This window comes from Clinocottus analis, unplaced genomic scaffold (genome assembly GCF_023055335.1).
Source record: "Clinocottus analis isolate CAN_PGR_092001 unplaced genomic scaffold, fCliAna1.0.p SCAF_4, whole genome shotgun sequence".
NCBI classification, from domain to species: domain Eukaryota; kingdom Metazoa; phylum Chordata; class Actinopteri; order Perciformes; family Cottidae; genus Clinocottus; species Clinocottus analis.
The window spans coordinates 14392949-14407575 of record NW_027176153.1 but is presented as its reverse complement, the minus strand read 5'-3'; the positions used below and the strand labels follow the sequence as shown (position 1 = coordinate 14407575).

Here is a 14627-nt window from a genome sequence, read left to right as displayed (position 1 = left end):
AGCAGTTTATTAAAACATATTCTGACAAACAAACAGAGCTAAGTACGCCACACGCCCTTTGACGAAGTGATTCAATAGGGAATGTATTGTGTTTATCAATGGGGTGTAGAAGTGTAGAGCTGGTGTGCTATTGTCAAAGCCCATTTGTGTGTTACTTTTGATCTTTTCTTTTTTCAATTTTATGTTTCTACAGAAACATGCAGTTGCTGTTTCTTTTGCTGAAAACATTTTCCTTTGCTGAAAACAAGAAAAATAAAAACTTTTCTGTTCTGCACCGAATGAACTTGTTGTTTCATATGTATATATGAAATGAAAGTCAGCAGTAAAACACTGTCATATATATATATATATATATATATATATATATATATATATATATATATATATATATATATATATATATATATATATATATATATATATATATATATATATATATATATATACATATATATATGTATATATATATATATATATATATATATATATATATATATACATATATATATATATATATGACAGTGTTTTATATATATATATATATATATATATATATATATATATATATATATGTATATATATATATATATATATATATATACATATATATATATATATATATACATATATATATATATATATATATATATATAAATGATTTTCTTTTTTAATTTGATTTCGTTTTTTAATTTGTTTTGGGTTTTTAATGGTTCAGCTCAATAGATTGTTGGTATCCCAAGTCTTCAAGACTTCATTAAGTACCTTGTTTTGTTGGTTTTTGGCATTTTTTTATGAGTCAAATTCTGAAAACTGAAAGTTCATTCGGTGCAGAACAGAAAGTACTGCTCATATCCTGTCATACAAGTCAGTTACAAATCACTCATCACATTCTTTTGATGACATTTTTCACCATGGAGTATACTCCTTTTTCGAACTTAACCTCTGTAGTACACCGTGTACCTTAAGTGGACTTAAACATGTGGATTTTCTAGTTTGTTCTTTTTCCATTTTGAACCTTTATATAATGACAGAAGTATGACGTTCATCCTTTGAGAAGAATTGTTGAAGTCTTGAGAAATGCTTGGTCCTATGCCAAAAGCCAACACCTGCATTAATGACAAGCCTAAGATGTTGGTTTCAGATAAAGAGCAGTGAAATCTGTGCCAGACTAGGCAGCAACCTATCAGTGTAACTTATGTACATGTCTATATTATGCATGTATAATTTAGTCTAAATCAACAGCTACATTAGTTAGGCAGACAAACAACACAATAAACACCCGGCGAGAAAACTAAAACGTAGAAAACCAATGTATTTACTTGTACAAAAGGTTCAAGAGCGCACTCTATGAACAATGAACGTCGCAGCAGCGCACCAGACGTGCTCATTAATGATCTATTATTACGGCCGTACAAAAACGTCATACCACTGAGGTTTTTTAAGGTGATCTGAAAGCGGGCCTGACTGTGAAATCGTCACGAGTTAGCAGAGATCTTGGTTAATTGTTAATGTCACAGTTAAGCTATCTTGCTAGCCGCTACTGGTACTGCAAAGGCCAACGCATGGCGCCAAACCGAGAGAGACGGCGTGAATGTCACGTGACGTGAGGCGACGCAGGGAGTGATCCGTCTCATCGGAGCGTCTCTGCTTCAGCGCCAGGTGTAACGCGGTGCCAGATCCGACTACTACTCGTGCGCAAAAATACGTTAACGTTGTTTTTGCGAGTTTTAGACGAGTCCCCATCATGGCTTTAGCCACTTCCGGCATTCAGGAAGTGGTCTTAGTTTTGGTCTCAACAGGTCTTTTTAGCTTACGTGCAGCACTGCTTCCCTTGACCGCACACCACTTACAATAAAGATGATTTGTTTTCCAGATGTCAATGAGGCCAGACGGGTCCAGCATGATGGGGACCCATTCTGGTATCAACAGCTTCATTGACGAGACTGATGACTACATGGACTACGTGGGAGGAGGGAGTAGCCCTTTGGGCCTCTCCTCCGAGTCCTCCAACCAGGACCGGAGCTGCTCCAGCACACCTGTAGGCAATGATGGCTCTCCATCAGGTATGAATATGCACAAAAAAGATCAACAACAACCTGTCGGGTGTGTCAGTGTCAGCATGTAGAGCTTTATTGTGGTTTAGTCTGAAAGGTAAATTCAAGTTTTATAATCTGACATTCAGCGTCATACATCATGCCTCGAGCCCACATTCCTCTACCTTACTCAGAAAACCAGCGACTTGTCATTTCATTCTTGAATCATGTATTTTGTGACGTAGGAGTTTGACAATCAATAACATAATGACACATAAATTCATCCATTTATGAGGTTGATGACAATGCTGTATTCTTCTGTTCTGAGTCATGGAGAAGGTCTTTTGCAGTTTGCCTGGTCATCCTCATAAAACTTCCATTTTGTACATCAGTGGTTTGAGTTATTGCACTGTATGTAGCTTATTGCATTCTCCTTTGGCCAGAGATCATCCCTGTGGCTTTATGTCTACTTTAGCACTTTTAGTCGTTTCGATTGTGGGAGAAAAGGAAAGTAAAGTAAAGGAGAATCAGTCTCCCTTCCCTCAAACTTACTGAATACATAAATTCTCCTCTGCTTATTTTTCAAAATCTGAGCCTGCTGTGATTTTCACATTTCTCCATGTGACCAATATTATCCACTACTCGCATCGTTGTGGATTTGGCCGGTGTTTGGGTTACTTGTCTGGAATGGGCCTCATTTTGTATCATTCTCTTATCTTGTATCTTTCCCTTTTTACCTCCCATCCCTCTGTCTGTGTGTGGTCCTTGTTTTTGTGTACCCGTCCTGTCTTCTCCTCTTGTCTGTCCTTCACCCTCTCTGGTCAACCTGTCTCTCCAGGACAAGGATGGCCCACCACCACTTCTGCTCCTAGCACCCCTGCTGACACTAGCGCTACCCACAATGCACTTCCTTCTTCACCCCCTCCTCCTCCACCTCCACCACCGCCATCTCTTCCTCCCTACGCTTTTCAGCCTGGCCTCCAGTCCCAGGCCCCATCCCTCTCTCCTGCTCTCCTCCGACCTCCTCTGTCCTCACTCCCATACCTCCTCTCTCCATCCTGTCTGTCATACTCTCTGCTCAGCGCCTCTCTGGGAGCCACTCGGAGTGTTGTCATGCCAACCAACACACCAGCTTTCAGCCCCATCATTGCCACTCCGTCTCCGGTTAAAAATGACGTCCCTATAGTACAGGATGCTGCAGGTACTTATCCCCGGCGCAAACCAACACTGCAGCTGTCACTCTCAATTGAGTCCTGTGCAGTATTTAACTGTGTGATCCAGTCTTCCTCTGCAGTATTATTGTGGAAAGACGGGGAAAAGCAAAGGTCTCTCCAGCATGCAAAAAAACATTGTATGAAGAAATGTGCATGCTTACTGAGAGGATATCATAACAAATATGTATAATTACCTCACATACACCTTTTGCGCGTGTTTTAACTTGTATTATGACCAGGATTATGAGACACAGCAGTACATTTGGCCCCTGTAGGGTAAAGCCTGGCCCTTGTTTAGCTCCCATTAAAAAGGCTGCATTACCCGCCTCTTATTTTAATCACGCCTCAAGTTTTATCGAGGCCCACTGCTTCCTGTCTCGCAGAACAGGGATCAGATTATTAGGGTGTAGCAAAAGGTGGGTGCCCCTCGTAAAACAACGTGGAGATAAGAGGGTCGGTTAAGACCCACAGCTCCGCCTCTGTTTGGAGGCCGGAGACACCCTGTAAAAGTGTCATGTTCCAAAGTCAATCCATCATTTCCTCTCCTTTATTCATTCTGGGAATTAGGAATTAAACAAATTGTGGCTCTCTGTGCTTACTCAGCTGTGAACCACTTCTGGCTGAGTAGGGTCGCCCATTAGAGTTTCAACCAGGACGGTCTCGCGGCGTAATTTGCTTGTAGTTTACTTTGTGAACCAAGTGATTATAGTTTAATGTGCCGCCTTCCTTGTTTCAGGCAACACCATCTCCATTCCCACGGCCACTGGGGCAAAGAAGCGCTTCTGGATCATCGAGGACATGTCACCGTTCGGCAAGCGCCGCAAGACCCCGTCGTCGCGTAAGATGCTGGACGAGGGGATGATGCTGGAGGGCTTCAGGCGCTATGACCTCTACGAGAACTGCAAGGACCCGGGCTGCCAGTTCTCCCTGAAAGTGACCCACTACCACTGCACACGCGAGAACTGTGGCTACAAGTTCTGCGGCCGCACCCACATGTACAAGCACGCGCAGCACCACGACCGCGTGGACAACCTGGTCCTGGATGACTTCAAGCGCTTCAAATCCTCCCTCAGCTGCAACTTCCCCGACTGCCAGTTCTCAGGCAACAGCACCCACTTCCACTGTCTGCGCTGCGGCTTCCGCTGCACCGACAGCACCAAGGTGACGGCCCACCGCAAGCACCACGGCAAGCAAGATGTGATCACCGCCGCCGGCTTCTGCCAGTTCAGCTCCAGCGTCGATTGCGAGGTTCCCGACTGCAAATATAAGCTCAAGTGCTCGCACTTCCACTGCACCTTCCCTGAGTGTAAGCACACGGTGGTGGGCATGTCCCAGATGGACTCCCACAAGAGAAAGCACGAGAAGCAGGAGCGCGGCGAGCTGCCATCTGTGTCGCCCAAGCAGGAAGTGGTCCACCACCTGGGCGGAAGCGTGTCCACGGTTCCTCTGAGCTCCGTGGGTCTTTCTTCTTCATCGCCGAGCGCCCTCCAAGGTTTGTCCCGCAGCATCAACAGCAGCGCTCCCTCCATGCTCTATCCAGCAGGCGGCCTCGGGTCAGAGTATAACCACCTGTACCCACCGTCCTCCATCAGCCTGGACGGCTCCCTCAACCTGGGCACCGACAGCAGCAGCTCCCTGTTCTTCCTGAAGAACGCCGCCGGTCTGGGCCTCAGCGACTCCCTGGACCTCAGCAAGAAGATGCACCAGGAGGCGATGCGATCCAGCCACAACGCGGCGCCCCCGCCGGGACTGCCGGCGGCCCAGGACGACACCACGGGAACATCCGGAGAGGCTGAGGACGACCTGTCGCCAGAGGAGGAGGCGCACGCAGAGGAGGAGGAGGAGGAGGAAGAGGAGGAGGAGGAGGAAGAGGAGGAGGAGGATGAGGCGGAGCTCAACAGTGACTCGAATGATGATTCGATGCCGGAGCCTGATGCTGAAAAGGACAATGGCGAGAGTTTTGATGCTTCTCTTAACCACACTGATACTTCCCAACTGGAAAATAATTGAGAGAAAAACTCCCAGTGACTGTAGGGACTGAAGAAATACTCTGTGTACTATGAACAAACAAAATGAAAGTGGCCTCATTTATCATGTCAAGAGACTTCAGATGACAACAAAAAACAACAGCGTGGAAAAAAATGACGGCCCAAAATGATTTATTATGATGTTTACAAGATGACCAACATTATTAATTCAATTATGCATTAAAAAAAAATATGAACGGAGACACAGAATTAGGCCCTGGTTTACACACAGGGCAGCAATGTAAAGCATTTTACTACACATCAGTCTTTTTGTGTGCGTGCATGTTTGACTTTAATTTATTTTAATTTTTTCACTTTTTTTGTGTGTGGATAAAAAAAAATGTTAGAAAAACAAAAACAAATCTCTCTATATAACTATATATGTACGTGTGTGTGTGCGTGTGCGTGTGTGTGTGTGTGTGTGAACGGCGATATACAAAAGGAAATTGCTGGTACAGGCGACATGAACTGCAGGGCCGTGGACGCATAGAAAAAGGGAGGTCGATCACTAAGGGGAAACAGGATACATTCAAACATTTGATCTTTTTTTCTGTATTATTATTATTATTATTATTATTATTATTATGAGACACAACGAGGGAAACGGGAGTTACATTTTGCTTGTTCCTATCTCTCTCAGATGTTTTTCTTTGTTCTCAATGACATGTGGAATCGACCAGTAAATATATTTGGTCAGTTCTCCGACATTCTGCTAGAAATGTTCGACTAGCACCAAAACCAAGCTCAGCCCTTGTAATCTTGCCCCCCTGCAGAGGAATCAAGTTTGTGTGTGAATAGTGCACTTTTATATTAGCTGACCACGATGATTACGATGATGATAGATAACTCATAAGCATATTTAAAAAAACATATTTTTGTTACCATTTGCATCTTTGCATTATTATGTCGTTTTGTTGTGTTGTTAGTCCGAAGCATATCGATCTGTAAGCAGGCGAGGTTGTGATTAACGGCCGGAGCGTCAGGATGTGTTGGGGGGCGGGAGGGGAGGGGAGGGGGGGCGGGGTCAGACCGACCAGAGAAAGCAATGAGTCACTCAGATGCAGCGAGGGGGACGTCAGAGAGTGTGTTTTATGTTTGAAAATTTACAGACCGAAAATGTCTCAATGGCATTTTGTTTCCATTCACTATGGCTGTGGTTTAGCTCCTGTTGTAACGGTTTTTATTTAATATTTATGTGACCTTCCAATGAGAATTTTCTAGGGTGTTATTGCACTTTTTAGGTTCATTTTTACCGTCTGAAAAAAAATATGATAAATATCTTTTAACAGGGAATTTTGCTTTAAAGATGTTTTAGTTCACTTTTGCTTTAATGCACAAATAGATGTTAGTGTGACAAAGAACTGTTGTTCTGTGATTTATTTAAAGACTGGTTTTTGTTTTGCTTCCGTGATTCGACAGTTAAAAAAAAAAAAAGAAAAAAAAAAAAGGAAATGGGCGCACCAGAAAAGCAGTGCCCTGATAAGAAACACTAATACGGACTGTGATTTTAAATGAATTCTTAAGAAGTTCATGCAATGCTCACTCACTGTAATACTAAATTATAAATCTGTCAAAGCCACCCGCTGGTTTATATCGAGCGAATATATTTGACCGAGAAGTGGACACACTGATCCTGAATAATCTCCTGAGCTTGGCATTGGAAATAAACGATCATAATATAGGGAATAATGTGTGTAGATGATATTCCTCCAGATATTGTTTTGAGAAGAAAAGAAAAAAAAGGTTGTACAGTATTTTCCTCTGTAAAAAATAACTATATATGAACAAAATGCTCTTTCATGAACAGCTTCCTTTAAAAAGAAAACCGTTAAAAGGAGAAATGAATAATAAAAAGTAAAAAACTCAAATAGCTTCATCATAGTTTGCTTGTGTGCGTGCCCTTTTTTAATTACTCCGGATCTTTTGGAACAAGTAGTTCACACTGTAGCATTGGCAGATTCCGTTATGATGTTTGCAGTATATATATATATATATATATATATATATATATATATATATATATATATATATATATATATATATATATATATATATATATATATATATATATATATATATATATATATATATATATATATACATATATATTCTTTCTTTTTCCAAACTATGTCAGAAGCTCAAACTAAAATACACTGATTTGAATGAATTCATCGATGTTTCTGTTTTATTCAACGACTCATTTTATTCATTGTCATTTATCTATGCGTGTGCTTCTTTTTTTTTTTTCCTCATTAATTGAAATTCTTGGTTTCTATTTACTTTGCTGTGGGCCTTGTTCACAGACTGAACTGTCTCCCGGGACTCTGCTGTAAAGCGGAGGCGTCACACCGTTTGTTTTGTTTTCTCATCAGATAACTGTAGGGGCTGGGAGACATTGTGCACTTGAATTCAGTTTGTGTTTGTATGTGTGAGTGTGTGAGGGTGTGAAATAGCAGGATTTGTAAAAAGTTGAAAATAAAGAAACTATAATTATTATAACTATACACATGTAGTGATTGATAGTGCTTCAGCCTGAGGACATTGCGGGTCCTGTGTGGAGGGGAACGGTGCTGCCGGACGACAGCGGGGCAAAAGGTCACGACAGCGATCTCTCTGTCTTTTTCTATCTGTCAGTGACGCTACTGAAGTAGGGGTGTGCGTGTGTTTGTGTGTGTGTGTGTGTGTGTGTGTGTCTCCCTGTGAGAGAGACAGACAGGCCACGAAACACAGGCCTGTGGCTCCGTCCCAGCTGCTCAGAGCTTTGATTCATATTTCATGACCTTTTGCGCCTTTTCCCTGCTTTGTTCCGCTGTAAATCCAACTGGGACACTTTTCTGTCACAGAATTTGAAGGAACCAACAAAATGAAATGTTTAAAAAAATAAAAATAAAAAAAACAAACATCTGCATTCATGCAGGTAGAGGAGTCAACAATATTTGTTGTTGGGGTCACCCGTTGTTCATTTTTGACATTCTGGTGCGAGAACAAGATCAGAGCCGAGGACCATTAGGGAGCTTTAGAGGCCTGCTACTGCTAACAAGATGGCTCTCTGTGTCTTGTTCAGTGTTAACAGGGCACATTTATTATTTTTTTTAGTTCCTTTTTTTTGTTTTTTGCCTTGAGCCATGTGCTGGGTTCTCCTCCCACTCCCTCATGTCACCCAGTGGCCAATGTGCTGGTTCTCTCTGTCCCTTCGTCTACAGCTGTTCCTGTCCTTCCTTCTTCTCTTCCTTGTGATGTTTTTTTTTTTTTTTTTTTTTTTAATAAAAAAAAAAGGAAAAAAATTGGGTAAAGGCATCACCATCTGTCAGCCAGCTGGCATCCTGTATATAATCTACCAGAAAAAAAAGAATAAACATGAAAATTATATTACACAAAAACCAGACGGAAACGACCTCCAAATCGTGCATAGGCTGCTGCCGAAACGACAGATCATTTTACTGTTTTAATTAACTGAGTAAAAAGGATGGTATAAAAAAGTGGTGGAGAAATAAACTGAGATGAATTTCCACTGCTGGGAGAAATGTAATATGAAAGCCTCCTGCTTACTGCAGCGTAGTGGATAAACAACATTTTAGACTTTGTAAAATATATTGCACTTTTGGACTAAAAGCCATCTCCCGTTTGCGTTCAATTTGGCTCATGAGACATTTTATATGAAAAGTAAACAATGAAGCAATTTTTTACTTGAATTTGTTGCCCTCAGCACTGCTTTTCATTCTTGTCGTATTGCTTATTTCCACGATAATACAGTGCTGTTCATCTTCAGTGTGCTATATTTATGTTTTTCTTCTGTTTCTGCATGTCTTATGCAAAGATTGAGCTTTTCACTCAGTGAAATAAAAACATACCGAACGACTTTAGGCCTGTTTTCAGTGTGGATGTCATTTTGAATGTCAAAGAAGAGTATTTGAAAACAGATGCACACTTTCTACCTTTACATAAAACCAGGCCATATATATATATATTGCAAGTGCCAACAATGTGTGCATGCATGCCGGCCATCGCTGACATGCTGTGGGTTGATGTGCCAGGAACAGGTTGAGTGAGAGAGCGAGCAGCGAGGAGAGGCGGTGGTCGGAGCTGGGAACACACACACACGACAGGTGTGCGCTGCATATGTGGTCACATGACGCCTATAAGGCAGATTAGGGCCCAAACAGATGAAGCACTGCTTAATGGCAGCTTTTATTAAGTTCACAAAGCGTAGAGGGAGGGGGTGAACAGAGGAAAAGCAGGTGGCTGGGCCTGTGCGCTCTCAGATGAAGACAGATCTTGTACAGTGGAGTCTGAAGAGGGTAGCCATTGTGGAAGGATTTATGAAGATTTGCCCGCCCTGGACTCACCGCCTGCCTGTTGTGGAGTCCTGCGGTATTATAGCCAGAGAGCTGGGGAAAAAATGTGTCAGCCAAGAAGCCACAGAGTGTGATCTCATACGATGAGATGAAGCTATTATAATTATTATAATACCTGGGAAGACGGTCTGTTGTCTTTGCAACAAAAAGTAAAAAGGACGCACAGCAATAGAGGCAAATTAAACATTATACACACACAACCACGAGTATAAAAACCAGATTTCATTTATGATAATGAGCAAAATATCATATAATTGTGATTAACACATTTTTTGATCATAGATTTTGATGAATAAAATCTGCCTATTTGTAATAGTGACAAAGTTATTTGAGAAATATCAGATGTACAAACTAAGACTATACATAACAGCAAAAACATCAATATATATATATATATATATATATATATATATATATATATATATATATATATATATATATATATATACACACATACACAATACAAGGTTGAAATAAAGTGTTAAGAGATACGCATAATACAATATATTTCTAAATAGTGACTATTTAACTAAAGATGTACGCAGATAACTAGAAGTGGGTCAACAAACCTCACATCTATTTTTATGGCGCTAAAGGCGCGACATGAAGCCAACAGAAAAAGGTGATAGTGTGTGTTGTAACGTCATTATTCACACTGTGAATACATTTGAGGGTGCAGGTGTAATATCTGCAGAAAAACAAACAAAATAGTTCCAGACCATCAAAGTCGAGGCACGCGAGCTCTGATTGGCCGAGCCGGTTTGGACTGTACTTTACAGTGACGGCTGCCGGCATGACGGAGCACCTGCAGCGCCGGGCCTGAGACGGAGACACTTCAGTGGGATGTGATTGCTACAACACACTTCAGTTCTGTCCTCATCGCTCTGCAGAAGCTGCCTCCAGGCTCACGCTGTTCAAACAAACAGACTCTCCACTGGTTTGCTAATCTGCCATCTTTCACCTCAGTCTGGTCGATGCTTCCAGACCCACATGATTTGAACTTTTCGATTTTTGGGTTAGATAAACCTGTCATTCCCCAAGCCCCCCCCCCATTATTCCAGTAGTCATTGATGGACTGAGACTAGACTAGCAAATGTAAATACAAAATAAAAAGGAACCTAGGTTGTGATAACCCGACTGCACATAAAGCATTTAGCAGCTCAGAAGCTGGTGGAGACCAAAATAAAGCGAACAGGGTGAATATTAGACCCGGACCTTCAAGCTAATATAATGTATGTAATGTATATATAATAATGTTGTAATTATGTAATTTTTATCGTTGAAATTGAACTTAAATTCACAAGATAAAGTGCTATATTATACATTCACATTATTTTACATCCTTAAAAAAAAAAAATCCTGCAATTGTAGTCTCGCCTGCAAACACACAGAAGTCTTTCCATCTTTATACTGTATACTGCTCCACATTTGAAAACATTGATTTGAGGGATCCAACAACATTGCTGGGCTCAATCCACAAATAAATAAAGAGGACCCCTTTGCATAAAATAAAGGAGCTGCCGTCTGTCGTATCTTTGTCATCAGACAGTCTGGCGTGTTGTTGATCGGCCCCACAGGCACACACTACATCACGTATAAGATGTGTATGCGATATGGCTGAACCTCTCATTTTACTGCTTCATTGGCCCGTTTACAGTTCACGTTTTTGGATGAGATGTTTCCCCTGGTCTCTTTCAGCACTCTGCCCCAGTTAGACCTCACTTTAAATCCGCTGCCCTTTGCAATAGATGTCCATTTATCTATTTTTGCATGTGTATGGGCTTATTTTGGAAAGACCTCAGTCACACGGCGGAAAAGGGGGCTGTGTGAAAAAAGCTGCTTTGCCATTGGTAGCAGCTGTTGCTGCTGAGACACCTCTGAGGAAATGGAGAATTGGACACACACTCATCCAATTTACCATTAACAAGACCTTATTGGATGCAGGGCCATAGGAACATGTGGCTTTGCCTTATGCGGCTCTGTTTAGATATGCTGCTGCTCGACGTGTGCGACTGGGCTCTGAGGAAGTCTTTGTTTGGGGATCAAAGTGTGGTGTTCAGGTCTGTGGGTTTGAGGCAAGGTGCCCTGTATCGTTTAATATAGACATATATATATATATATATATATATATATATATATATATATATATATATATATATATATATATATATATATATGTGTGTATATATATATATGTGTGTATATATATATGTATATATGTATATGTATATATGTATATATATATATATATGAAAAACAAAGATCGAGAAGCTATGCACAGCAACAACGCAGAAAAAGTTGCTATACAAAAATGTAAAGATACTTTCGGTACTTAACGGTGACCAAAATAACAAGAACTTCCACCTCTATAGACGTGCTGTTAAAACCATTGGTAGGAAAGTCTGAGCTGCAACATGAGACAGTTTCAAAGATCTGACACCGAAGCTGGTCGACAAAGATCTGCAAAAAAAAACGAGAGATTTCCTTCCGTTTTATATTTTCCACGTTTGAAATCCAACCACACTAAAAGCACTGGGCTGTTGTTAAGCTGTTCAACATAGCAACCACGGTTCAGAAGAGTGTTGACCTTATTCTCCTCCAAATATACAAATATATAATTACCCCGTGGATCCCGTGAAGCACAGATCTGCTTCTGTGTGTGCTCGGCAGGTTTTGAATCAGACATTGTGCAACACCTGTGTTGTTTCTGGTCGGGTAACTTTTTTTTTTTCCTTTCTCCTTTTTTCCACAAACACACCTCACATACTTTAAAGGGTGGTGTGTGTCGGCATAGTTGTCTTTCAACACATCTCTCTTCTGTTGGGACATAAAGATAACAAAAGTATTGCTCTCACAGTTTTGATGGAACATTCAGTTAGTAAAAAAAACAAACAGTTTCACTTCAAAAACCAGAAAAACTGGATTCAACTGTGGCTGGTTCACACGGAAAAGAAGTCGAGCAAACTGCTGATCCGATTTTCACGATGATGAACCACATTGTGTTTCTCTCTTTGCTTAAAAAAAAAAAGATGTTTTTCCAGCGAGGTCAGAGTTTGATAGAAGGCAGAAATGCTCATGATGGTTAGCGAGAACAACGTGGCTCTACGTGACAACGAGACGCGGCGGTAGGTTATTCGAGGCAGCTTTTCTTGAGAGCCGTTTTCGCACTTCAGATGACAGATGACGTTTCCTAAAAATCAAAACACATCATTTCCCCACACTCGACTCGTCCTCGAGACGATCAGGTGCTTAACACCTGGTGCTTTGTAAATGCTGACAGATGTCTGATCTGAATGAAAAGTCAGTGCGTTCATGTCTTTGTCTGACCACAGGTTCAAATGGGGCCGTTGTGCCGAGTTGGGAACAAACACAGTTCCTGTATTTCTGAGAGCTCTGACGCGAGCACATTTTCAGAGAGGGGAAGGCGGGGGTGTAATGTTACACGGGAGATGATATTTGGTAAACACGCAGTTGTCATCTTACAAACACAAACAGAATCCAGTGGAAAGATTAGCGTGGGCCCTTTAAACAGCTTGTGAAAAATGAGCCTCCTGTCAACCACGTTGCATAAATGTTTACCAAGAAATACCAAACATTGTGTTCTATTTGTTTTACTTTGCCTCAAGTTTGCCCATTGCCACAGATTAGTCATCCCTCGGAGTTAAACACAACTTTGCCAGCAGAACAAACAACTAGTAGCAGACAGCGACCAGAAACAAGTGTAGAAAACGGTTGATCTGCGCTGGCTCGCCGCCATGTGGCCATTACCCTTCAAGTAGTTTGCTTCAGAATTGGACCAGAGGTCTCCAGAGTCGAGTGGGAGTGTTTCATCACTTTATAAGTCTTTAACCAAAAGGGGAGCGCTTGGAGGGAAAAAAAATTCAAGAAAAAAAAATCTAATGGCCCAGCGCTCTCTCAGAGGCCAGAGTAATTCTCATTCCACTTCAATTGCCACAGCGCGGCACCGCCGCTGCTGCTTTCTTGGCAAACGGAGAATTCTTAAGTGCTAAGCTGTAAATTTGCTTAATTTGACGCGAGTCCGAGGGGAATGGGATCATTTTCTTTCAGGGAAAAAGCCTGGCATATTGGCTGACAATAAGCTGGAACGGTCCAACATGGTGTTTCTGCTCTGCGACGATGGCTGGAACACACAACGGACAGCATTTGACAGAACTGTAAAACCGCTTGACTCTGGCACCGCCGCCGTGTGACTCATTCTCATGTTCATGCTGCGAAAGCCTTTCAACTGTAATGGCTGAGGAAGAAAATTATGATTTTATCCTGAAGCCATTTAATGTGTTGTTTTTTTTCTGTTTGCCCAAACACATATTTCTGAATGTGAGGACACGCACACGCGCACACACACACAGAGCTAATCAGTTTTAAATTGCTAATATTAAGGGCCACCATGCACCTCCTTTGGTTGGTTCCTCATGTACCTTAAACTCTATGCGTCTATAGCATAAATGGAAATACTATTGATGTAGTATTATCCTTAACCTTTGGACCATGATATAAATGCACTGGCCATTCTCAAACTTTAGAAAAACAGTGATCACCAGCTCAGTTTTCAATCACATTCGTTCTCCGCAGACTGAGCTTTAGCAACTAAGTAACAACACAATGTGCAGCTGGTGAATGATTCCCAACAGAATAGTTTGCTGTGGTTAATTCATAATGTTCTACTCTGACAGGCTGCAGAGTATTATTTGCCCCTCCACCTGATTCCTTCACCTTATAATGATGTTGCAAGAGATGAACGAAGTAAAAAGACATTTCTTATGACCTTTTTTGCTGTATAGTTTAAAAAAAGCATTGGTGTATCAGTGGGAATGGAGGTGAACTTGAAATAGTGTGATGGTGAAACAGAAACGTGACAACTGTGGCATTTAAAAGTGTTGGAGACTCAAGAACATTCTTCGCAGGTTGCAGCCGGTTCAAGTTTGGGAGTTTTGTATTGTTAGTGGTCGGTTACACTGTTGCACTACATCTAAAATC

At 41.3% G+C, this 14627-nt stretch overlaps 1 protein-coding gene across 6 annotated transcripts in view; it reads left to right on the top strand.

Annotated features, from left to right (window-relative positions):
* The window catches only part of casz1 (castor zinc finger 1), a 92975-nt gene extending 86720 nt beyond the window's left edge, over nucleotides 1-6255 (top strand). For 4 of the 6 annotated variants that reach the window (XM_068598373.1, XM_068598372.1, XM_068598371.1 and 1 more), the window contains exons 17-19: nucleotides 1874-2063; nucleotides 2872-3234; nucleotides 3984-6255. In XM_068598373.1, coding sequence (XP_068454474.1) covers nucleotides 1874-2063; nucleotides 2872-3234; nucleotides 3984-5257 — 1827 coding nt within the window. In that variant the 3' untranslated portion in view covers nucleotides 5258-6255. The remainder of the gene's footprint in view (nucleotides 1-1873; nucleotides 2064-2871; nucleotides 3235-3983) is intronic. The other 2 variants (XM_068598375.1, XM_068598374.1) reach the window with 1 other exon arrangement.
* Nucleotides 6256-14627: the final 8372 nt, after the last annotated feature.